Here is an 11,855-nt window from a genome sequence, read left to right on the forward strand (position 1 = left end):
ACCAAAACACTAGTTCAGTTCTCACTGGAAAATGCATCTGCACTCTTCCTCTACAGTGTCTTGGCTGTGGAAATGCTAATGTCCAGCACTGAAATTTAATACTACTCCCATGCTGCATGCCACCTTGTATGTCAGCATTATGGACATCAAGTAAACTCAAATGTTACTGCCTTTAAAAAAAAAGGAAGTATTAAGTCCTACTGCATACAACTAGATGGGTGGAGTAGGCACAAATCAATAGCTGAAATTAAGGAACTTTATTAATTAACAAAGGATGAAAGACGGGAAAGAGCTAACCCAGAAAGCACATTCCAGCACCAGATTATGATCTTTCTGACAGTCAGAATACAGTTTTGTCTCAGTTCCCCAGTAACGGTAATGAACAGCAATTGACATTTACCCAGAGAGAAGGCATAAGCCATCAACTTGACAGGATTGAAGAAAGAGTTGAAAATTTAACTGAAGAGAAAGAAAATGGACAGAAGCTTTCTTGTATTTTAGATGTTTGCAAGAAAAGAAAAATAGGCTGGCTGAGACAAGACAAAAAGATCTATTTACCTCACAGTCTACAATGATGCAGTACAGGCAAAAAAGGATTAGAAAAATTCCTTCTCCCCTCATCTACAAACACAGTAGGCAAATCATGCTTAAAATCTTTCCAAAAAGTCAAAATACAAAGAAGAAAGAGAAGTCTGATCAAAGTTTAGGCAATCAGGCTCAAATCAACATACAGCTAAGAATCCCATTAAGGTCACAACACCGTAGTTATACCAGCTGCTCGAGGACTGCTGGCAAAGCTGAGGGTTTCACCCTATCCAGGCACCTCACTGCTCATCCCACCTCACACTGCTGCCACTTTTGCACCACCACCAGCATTTGCACGGCAACAGACTGAACTGGACTTTTCACCAAATCCAAGTTAAAGCTTGCCAACCAATGATAAAGGAATAAACCACGTTGTAACACTAACCCTGCTCAGATCCCACAGGAATGCTTTGGCAGTGACACACAAGGCAAAAGGAGTAACAAACCGCCTCTTGGTGGAATGAGGAGCTTCCATATCACAGAAAAAGAGGAAGTTCCCCCCTCCACTCCCTTTATATAAGGGAAGTTGATCTTAGAGAACTCACAGAAAATATCAGTAACTCAGAATCAGCAGATACTTCATTTACATATCACTATTAGACCAAGGCATAAATAGAAAAGTCTCTACAGTATGACTCATTAATGTGTAACACCTTGGTATTATTCTTCTCACAGAGAAAACGATGCACTTGTACACTTTATAACAAAGTCCAACAACTTAAAAAAAACCCATGCAATTGAGAAACTGTAGTGTTAGTGAACACTGCTCTTCACTGGTGCTGTCTGCCTCTACACTTCAATTAACAGATCTTAACAGGCAAAGTTGTTTTAAAATTTATAGGAACAAACATTTAACTCCTCAGTTTGTTGAAAATGCAGAACACCAAAACAAGAACTCACTCACTAGTTCAGTATGAGAGGGACAGTTAATACACTCTTCACTACCAGTTCAGTATCTCAAACTTGTAGCATCAGTTTCACTGAGGTTATCACCCACTTCAAGATTAAAAAAAAAAAAAAAAAAAAAAGGACTATTTTAAATGTTGAAATTGTTACAGTGCTGGAGAGAAGAAAGCATGGATAAACTCAACCTTTCAAAGACATACTTTGAAAAATCTCATAAAGATGAAACCTAATCTCGATGGGATTAGATACATGGAATACCTCATCAAACAATACCACAGTCAATTATAATTGCTTTCACACAGCTAGCTTGCAGAGCAACAGTGACGTAGTATCATATAGTTAATTTAACAGTTTCTTTTACCAAAACATAAATATTCTACTACATCTCTGTTGGCTCCTGTCCAAACTGCTGCATAAAGGTGCCCCAACTTCTGTGACACATGGAATGCAATTTGCAAGAAAGCAAGACACTTAATAAGCAAATAGTAGGACAAAAAAACCCCACACCCAAAGGTATTTCAGTGCAAGAGTCACTTTCATGAGATACATACCTATAGCCGCATGAAAGTGAGACAAAGCATCTGCTAGCTGTCCAGCAGCCAATAACTTCTTTCCCATTTCAAGTTGTTTATCTACTTCTGCATTTATTCCACATTCAGCTCCTTAAAGAAAAACAAAAAGATCAAGGTTTTGAATGACCAGTTTGATTACACCAAATGCATATAGTGATAATACAATACATAAAACAGTTAATGATGTAGAGGCAGAAGTCAGATCCTCGCATACTAAAACAACCTGCAGCCTAGTAAACACATAGCGCATCTTCCCTGTCCCAAAAAGGATGTCAAAGTAAATAAACACTAAAGCACCGCATTCCAAGAAGGCACCAAATATGCATTTCTATGCCTGTCTATACATTCAGTAACATACTTTTGCACATCAAGCTTTATACATCAACTATAAAAACAGTTTCACAACATTTCTGTATGGGCTTTCAATTTCAAAAGAATCTGGAAAAACACTTACAATGCATATACAGCAAATATAAAAAGACTTTAAGTTAAATTTCATGACGCTACTGATAACTTAGGACTCAACTGAGAACTGTTAGCTACCTCAGAGGTTGGCTTCTCATCTACTGCACTTTTGTCTCATCATTTCCAAGGCAAACTGTTTCCAGAGCACAAGTTTTGATACGAACGATTAAAATTCTCACTCCCTTTTCATTTAACCGGTAGTATGGACATCTTACTAAACTGGTATGTTTTTTGAAGCGCCAGTTTTAGTTTAAAGCTAATAAATTGCTGCTGGTCAACCAACAGGGAAAGACTATTGTTGAGAAGTAAGTAGCTGAGTGCAAGTACATGCTGTACATACATCAACTCAGGCACAGAGGTTTTTTCATTAGTACTGCTTCCAACATTCTTCAAATTAGGACAGAACTTTACTACAACTTACCAGCTTATGACTATTAAAACTTTCAGACTATAAACAGTTTTCTTTTACTAAGAGCATACTCTATATATAAGTTTAAGCACAGCAATATATTAAAATCCTGAATAAATACATTACATTAGAAAACAATGAACTACAACTAGTAGGAATCAATTTCTTTCACTCAGGTTTTGTATCGAGCTAATTCAGATAGGCACTTGAATTAATCTTAAATACAAAAATGCAGCAGCACTTTGAAGTCCTTTCTTAGAGTCTGAATAAAAATGTTACACTACACAGACTGAACGAAAATATATCAAAAAAATCTCACACTGAAAGGTGATTAAACAACAAAGTATTTGTAATGAAAGAACAGTAATTTCTGATCACCAAGATTTTAGAACTAGGAGCTCTTACCACCTGGATCTTAATTTAATTTTCCTTTCCTACTCCTTAATACAGTTCATAATTCTTTTAATTCCACATTATAAGAAAATCATTGAGCTGTCGACACTAAAATGAACAAAATGCCCTCTGTATCCACTGGAAAAAGCTCCATCTACTAAAAGATTGATAAGAATTCAGCAAAATGGATTCAAGGGCTTCAATTCAATAATTTGTTTCAGAACAATGACAGCAAACAAATTCCTTTTTTTAATTAATGGAAGTGACTTTAAAATAAGCCCCAAATCTCCAGTCAGTATTTTTTTTGTTTGTTTAAATAGATGAAGCTAAGATAGTAATTACTTAACATGTAGTCAATGTGGGGATCTTATGAAACAATGCATTTTAAAATCCATTCTAGGTATGTATAGCTCTAATTGATATAGATTATATATTATTTTATATATACACACACAATATAAAATATACATAATATAAATAGTGCTATTGATAGTGGAGAATTATTTATTGACAGTAATTTTTTCACACACAGTATTCTACTTCAAGGTAGCTTTTATGTGAATGTCCAATTTTCAGAAAAATGGACATTCTTCTTTGCCATTTTGCTGCTTCTTTAGCTTAAAGCTTTGATCACCAAGTAGTCCAATGTCCTCTAAACTGACAAAGCAACACTGGAGGGAAAAAAAAAAACCACCAACACAACAAGAAAACCAAAACAAAACTGGAAAACAAACGCACTACAAATTTCCCTCGCTTTGGAAGTATACTAGCAACAAATGAGGTATCAAACCACAAACAGACTGAAGTATTTAACATGAGCTAAAACAAAGAAAAAATTCTTAAGCTTCATCCCTCCTGTCTCACCACACATATGAGTATCTGAAATCTTTCAAAACTTGTCAGTTTGGAGTGATATCCTGGAAGCGGGCAGTAAATTACTCTTCGATGAACCTTCCATCCACCTAAACATGGCATTCAATTTTCAGAGTCTAAAGCATCTGAAGAAGCGTCCTTGTTTCACAATTAGGCACACCAGGATACCTCCAAGAACAGATTTTTCACAATAAGAAGTACCTACACAATTCAGTGTCTTTCATACACATTATGTTCAGTACAGTTTTACAGCTACATAATACTTTAGGCAGGAAAGCCATCTTTTTCAAGGAAAATACTTAAGATAATAAAGGAAGTGAAAAAGGTGACCATTAATAGTAAACAGGTAAGTAATAAAAGCAGGAGCAACACAGATAAAGAAATAAGGCAAACTGTGAAGGACTATAGGTACCCTGCAGAACAAGACTAATTACACTAGACATACATTAAAACTTGGCTCTGAAAGTTGCTGAACATCATGAACTGATGTAAGAATCTCCAGAAGCAGCCAGTGTAACCATGATGCAAAGTGACATTTACCGTAACTACTCAGGAACACTGCATGCTGACCTGATAGTTGGGCTGTTTGTTCATATAAATCTATTGCTTATTCATTTTCTGGCTGTAGGCAAACAATTGCTCTAAATAAACCACCCCACAGTAGACATGTGAAAACTGTTAACATAGGCACTGGAGTCTAAGGACTCAAATTCTCTGTAACCTATTTGGATATCTATTCACTCTTTGGTCTGGGAACGAACATAAGGACTCAAGTTCAACCGGAGGAAAAAACAAACCAACCCCACAGAGCTCTTTCCAACAGACAGACAGTCATTAGTGAGCTGGATATCAAGGGCCCAGCACTACACCTGAAGTAGCTTTGTATGCTCCAGCAAGAAAATAAATTTATGCAAGAGGTATGCAAGCATACTGTTTATTTTTAAAACCTCCAAGTATTTTAATTTTAATATTATTTCTAAAGGCTGCCTAATTGTTATCTGTTCACCAAGGACCTTAAACAACCACACACAAGAGCCCCAGCTGTCAAATCAACTCAGATATTCTGGATAAATTCAGAGTCTGTAGCCCTGGCACTAATGCAAGAGGGGAGGAGGGAAAGAAAAAAAAAAAACAACCAAACCCAAAACACAACAACAGAAAAACCAAAACCACCCAACCAAACCCAAACTACTCCCAGGTAAGAATTGGTACCAGCCCTGACAACTCAAAGGAAGTCAGGCAGAAGGCATGTGAAAGATAAGCAGGTGCAGCTAACCTGTTTTTCCAGTTAAATACACTCACTTCAAATAAATTATAACTTCCTCATAGGATTTTTGTTTTATTAGAATAACTAGTGCTAACATGTGGGTACCTAAGTATACAAACTTCAACTCTATCCTCATATAATCAGTCACATCCACAGTGTAAAAAGCTTAAGAAAAGCCTCTAACTTGAAAACAGTTATTTTACATTTGCCTACACACTCCTCTTTATCCCCTGTAGAATTTCCACCTACTTTTTTTTTTTTAAATCTTGACACCAAGCTGGGTAACAGAACTATGAAAATAAACAGAATTAGTTCCAACTGTGTAGCAGAAACAGAATTGTTTCAAAGACAAAAAAGAAACATGCATGTTGCTAATCTTAATTACAATGATCTAAACTTCTTTTTTTTTTAAACACATAAAAGAGGTTGATGATTGTCTTGTCATGCGAGTGCGACATCCTGCTTTTGGGGTGTTCTTTGATCAGAATGACCCCGTGTTTAGCACAACAAATCTTAAGTTTGCTGTTATTTTTAAACAGGTTTGGGCTTTGTTTTTATGTGTGTTTGCAAGTATGTTTTTCAAGGACAAGACTGAACAAAGCAAGAAGTGGACAAGCAACCACAGTTTCAGGAGCAATAAGAAAAGGCTCACAAGGAGCCTCAGAGCACCCAGTTGCGCCATGTGTACCTTCCACCCATCAAGTTTTTACACCCTCCGTTTGCAAAGAAAGTTAGTAAATATAGCTAAGACTGGCAAACCAAAAAGCCACTCCCACCTCCCCAAGTATCCTTTGCTATTTGAGGGGAAAAAAAAAAACCAACACCACAACCTCTCAAACTCAGGACAGAAACATAGGGTGTGGGGGATAGGGGCAAGAGAAACACTTAAGGCTAGCGGTCTGACAGTAACAAACTGAGCTCTGTATGCTCAAAGCCCATATCGTCTTTCCCTTATTACATTTCCGTTCTTTTACTACTAGGAAGGAGAGGGGGAAGAGGAACAATACTCCTCTACCCTCTCAGTTGCCTCTTTTTGTTGCAGTTAGTGTGGACAAACAGCCATGAAGGATGAATCTTCCCAAGAGGTGATTTGTGTCAAATGGGAGCTTATTCAGTGCAAGTCGGGGTATTTGAAGAGGAGGAATTCAGGAAACACAACAGTAAGGGCTGAACTGCAACCTGCCACATCACCAAGTATTCAAAAACCTTTTTACTGAACTTGTTTACCAGCCAGATATAAATTAGTATTCATAGATATCAACTGTAAGATACAAAGTTAATACAGGCCACTGTTCCACTGACTCATGAATCAGATGGCACAAGGTAGACTTCTATTATCAAGACAGCAAGATGCAAATTTAAATGTGAATATGAACACCCTTGAGTTCAAAGACGAGTAATATTGGGGAAAAAAACCAAACCCAGATACTTAACGTAACCCCCCTAAATTCCCTAACTACGTACTCTGGAAAATTAACTCATGAACTAAAACATTTGTAAGTTCAGTAAGTAAGATCCAGAACCATCACTTCTCAGTCTGTTACTATACTGTACATCTTTATTAATTGAAGTTAAGAAAATATATCCCAAATGACGAAATGTGGCTTTGTCCACACAGCCATTAAACCATATACTTGAAATAGGTTGGCAAATCCAAACAAAAAATCCTCAGCAGGAACATCACTGCCACAGTCTTTGGGAAAAAGTAGTATACTTTGACCACAATCGTTATTTTTCCTCTAACACTACCAGAATACACATCCCCAAAAGGAGTTCAACACCACAGTATGTAGCCTTATACTACAGAGCATCTTTGCCACAGTATGTTCCTGCTGCCACTCAGCCAGCTGAAGTATTCATCAGTTTAGCACATCAACTCAATTTCTAACATCAAACCCAGGTCAGTCTTAAGTCTACGGGACTTATTCTGACTATTGACAGCTTCAGTTCCACTTCAGTCTGCCACTGCCAGTTAAACAACATTCCTCAGGTGAAACTCTGACTACGTGCACAATTGTACAACCGAATTATAAATTTAACAGAAGCTTGTGAATAAAAGTTTGGCCATACGGGTGTTGCTGACAGCATACTCTGAAAGTAAACAGGCCACACAAAGGGCAGATAAACTTCTCTGCTGAACTTCAAATACTAGCGGTGAGAGGAAAAAAAAAATAAACAAACCAAAATCCACAACAAAAAACCATAAACGAATGCAACACAACTGACAGAAGCGTCAGCAAAGGTGTAGGTCTGGCACTAATAATGGCTGTGGCACAGGAAGACCACTGAAAAAAAGCCTTTGAACTTGGCAACTGCACAAAACTCATAGAGAAGTGAGAAATTCAAGGCCAGTACGGACCTGGCCAATGCTGTCACACAGTTGCACTCGAGGACACGACGGTATTTCCAAGCCCTCACAGCAGCTGGCACCCTATCAGCAGGCCACGGAAAACGAAGCACACATCAAGCCACCTTAAACAGCACGGCCAGAACTCAGATAAAAACAAACAGGTTACGAGCAGCGTAACATTACACACCCTTCGCGACAGCCCTGATGAGGTGGCAGTCCTCTACCTCCTTCTTCCTCACACCCGTTCCAGAAATACTCCCCCCACCCCCCCCCGGGACGTCCACCGGGGGCGGCCCCCGGGCCTTCCCCCGGCCCGGCCAGCCCAGCCCAGCCCCTCACAGCGCCTACCTCAGGCCCTCCGGCTCCCCGCGGGCAGGCCGCGGCCCCGCCGGCTCCGCTTCACTTCTCCACCGGCACCTCGGCCCAGGCGGACACCCGAACACCCCCAACCGCCGCCACCGCCGCCCAGAGCCCGGAAAGAGGGAGGGCGACCGGCTACCGGCTCCCCCCAACCCCGGCCAAGCACCGCCGCGGGCCCAGCCGCCTCAGGCTCGCTTGCCCCACGCCGGGGACGCGGCAGCCGCCCCTACCGCCTCACACACCCTGGGCCGGGCCGGGCCGCAGCTCGCCCGCGCCCCCTCCCAAACCGCCGGCAACAAGGCGTCGTCCCTCCCCCGGCCCTCGCTCACCCTGGTACTGCAGGTCGAAAAGGACGAGCAGGAAGGGCAGCGCGGAGCCCAAGCGGCCGGCGGAGGCCGCGGGAGACACCATCTCCGCCGCCCCCGTCCGCGGCGACAGCCCGGACCGGGGGCTCCAACTTCTCCGGGGTGGGTCGTGGGCGCCTCTGATTGGCCGCGCCCGCCCGCCCGCCCCCTCGGCCGAACGTAGACGGGGAGTCAGGCTGCACGTCCGCTGCCGTCACTGAGCCTGCGCGAAAAGGAGGGGTTTCTCCCCTCCTCCCCCCGCGCATGCGCAGGAGGGCGGGGCGACGGCGGCGCCCACAGCGGGGTTCCCTCACAGGAGATGGCGGCGGGGCAGAGAGTAAGCTCGGAGCGTGCCCATCCGCCTCTGTGTTTTTATCTCGTGTCTTTTCACCTACCCCTTCTTACCGCCGCCAGGCTTCTCCTGGGGTGAGGAGGGCTTTGTTCCAGGCCCAAGTTTAGCCCGTCGGAGGGTGCTCTGCAGGTGCCGGCAGGCCTGGAGAAGGAGGCGGGCTGCTTGGCCACGGCCAACCGGGGAGTGAAACGGCTGGCGTCGGGGCTAATGGAATGAGTTTAACACTTGCCAGTATAAAGGGCCACCTTTTGGGGTGCGATGGTTGCCGTTATCCTTCGTTTTTCAAAGACGGTATCTCTGGACTGCTCCTGGTAGAAAAATGGGGCAGTAAGTCACAAGTAAATTGATCCTGGTTCTTTATTGCTGTGGCTGACCTAGCCATAGAGCAGAGGAAGGCAAGTCGGTTTTAAAACTGCTTGGCTGTCCCTGGGGGACAATCCTGTTCTCCCCTGAGGCAGAGCAACAAAGCCAAGATAGTCAGCATGGCCCTAACTGTATGTTGACCTCCAGGCATGCCAAAAAAGTATTAGGGAATTTACCAGACTGCAGAAAAATCAGTATTTTCATGCTAGAAGTTTGTATCGTATTGGATCTGTAAATGGAAAGCAAAGCCTGTGTCAGATAGCCTGCAATCTAACACGTATTTTTGCAGAACTCATTACCTTTTTTACTAAGGAAAATAAAATGTATTTTTAGTTACCACAGAAAAACTAATCTTGCATCTGCCTAGTTGTTCATAGGTTGAAATTACCTGCTTTGTGTTGTTGGATAAACAATTCATATTAGGGACATATTGTATGTTCTACACCACTAATGTAAAAAAAAACAATTAAAAAACCTTGTTGCCAGGGGAAATCTGCTGAGAAAGTAACAGACTTGAGGCTTGAAGTCTGATTTGGCAACCACAGAGATTTCTCATTCCACAGGTAGTGTCACATTACACTTCTCACCTCAGATAATATAATTTATAAGCTTTTCTTGAAAGATCAGACTGAAAAAGGAAAAGTAAGTTATCCCTCTTCAACGTTTCATTTGGAAGATGATGCTTCAAAGGGATCACCTTGAAATCTGACCTGCAGAAGATATTCAGAAATAAGAACTTGAAATAATATAAGAAGTGATAGATGTGAAATAAATAATTGATAACATTCTAAAAGTGTCAGCATGAGGAGGAACATGACAACTCTAGCAGTATGGATAAGACAAAATATGAAAGCCTAAAACTGAACGGAGCAGAATGCTATCACTGTTATAGTAAATGAATTCCTTTGATTTTACCCGAGGAAAAAAGTATTAGACCAAAGCCAGATAAAATGAATATGAAAGGGAATTTACACCTCCAACCCTCTAAGATAACTGAAAATAAGGGCCTATTAATAACAAGATTAGGAGAAAACAATCTGAAGAAAACTCAGTACCTCATACTGGAATACGAAGCATAAAGATTCAAGGATCAAATCCCTTAAAGCAAGATGTAAAGTATTATGATTAAAGCATCTAGTATCATTTTGAGCAGATGTTTGACAAGCCTTTGATCCTTGTTCTTGGCCCTGAAATACTGAGCCAAGGTCAGTATTTCAGGCTGACACAGTAATCTAACAGTATGTAATGCCAACACTACAAAATGATCTGCTCAAGGAGAAAGCATTTATCGTTGTCACTCTGTGCTAGAAATGCCACCAGGTACACAGAATTACACAGTAATTCTTGAAAGAGACCATAAGCCGTGAAGGACTGTTCTTCATTATCATAGATGTCCAAACTTACATAATTTAGATACTAAGTATAAACCTGGGAGAAAAAAGTTCTTTAACACATATTCTCTTGTGCAATTTCAGAAGCAGACAAGATGCAGAAGAGGAAAAAGACTTGAAAAAACATGAGTTGGACTCGATGATCTTAAAGGTCTTTTCCAACCTGTATGATTCTATGATTCTATTATGACAAGCCAACATTATATTTTGGAATTCAAAAAATAGCAAAGCAGTACAGCTGTAATGCAAAAGGCTTTCAAAGGGATTAATCAAACTTAGACTGGTATCACAAACAAGTTTCTTCAGCAGTCTTGAGTTTTAGAGTGAGAGTGGATGGCAAAGACTACAGTAATGCTGAAATTGGTCAAAAGACAGCCAAAGAATTTTCTCCCAGTTACTGCTGGTAATAGATACAGTAACAGTAGATGGCAGCAATTAGCAAGGAATGACTCTTGAAGCTAATCATTGCTTCTAGTAGGGACGGTGAACTGAATATGGTGTCATATGGTGGAGATAGTTAAATCTGTAGTTTCTGTTTATTAACTGAGAAACCTTCTCAGACATGATATAGTAAGAAGCCTGGATTAGACGTGACAACAGACAGGGTCCTGGAAGGACCCTGGTATGCTTGGCAATACGTTTTAATTAACAGTCTCGATTCCAAAACTGCCCAAATAAAAGTTTCCCGATACAGGAAAAGAAGCAATATAGCAGACTATTAAGTTGCATGCACAGTCTAGTATGAAAATAAAGGAGGAGGCATGAGAGGATGATAACACAGAGATAACTATTCTCAGGGCTGCTTGTAAGAGGTTTCTCAGACCTTAGACCTTGTTTTTGTTCTCGCCCATGTACATCCTCATCAGAAACTTAGCTGTGTTGCAGCTAAATGAAATAGTAGTGTACATCTGGTTAACATGGGATTATTGTTTATGTAGCCACATCTTTTGGTAATTTCACATTTGGATTAGTGTTCCTAGGAGAGGACTTCAGGGAAATGCCTTTTTCTGGGCTCCTTTTGCAGTAAATGGAAGCAGAAAGGCTTCTACAACCTGCATTTCAGCACGAGAACTTAATTTACATGCTCTAAACTTACACTAGGAAAAGCTGATCTTCGTCCATGGACTTGAAAGGGAGTGTGAGGGACCAGGCTTGTTTAGGGCAAGGCTAGCCTCTGTTCCCTCTGTATAGTCCCAACAAAATTCTGCATGTACGTCTTTGTCAT

General features: G+C 40.9%; 1 protein-coding gene across 1 annotated transcript in view; it reads right to left on the minus strand.

Moving 5' to 3' along the window:
• The window catches only part of DNAJC3 (DnaJ heat shock protein family (Hsp40) member C3), a 37,703-nt gene extending 29,038 nt beyond the window's left edge, over positions 1–8,665 (minus strand). The window contains exons 1-2 of the mRNA XM_069802454.1: positions 8,510–8,665; positions 2,043–2,153 (exon numbers count right to left, since the gene is read on the minus strand). Coding sequence (XP_069658555.1) covers positions 2,043–2,153; positions 8,510–8,591 — 193 coding nt within the window. The 5' untranslated portion in view covers positions 8,592–8,665. The remainder of the gene's footprint in view (positions 1–2,042; positions 2,154–8,509) is intronic.
• Between the last annotated feature and the right edge of the window lie 3,190 nt (positions 8,666–11,855).

This window comes from Haliaeetus albicilla, chromosome 15 (assembly GCF_947461875.1).
Source record: "Haliaeetus albicilla chromosome 15, bHalAlb1.1, whole genome shotgun sequence".
Taxonomy (NCBI): Eukaryota; Metazoa; Chordata; class Aves; order Accipitriformes; family Accipitridae; genus Haliaeetus; species Haliaeetus albicilla.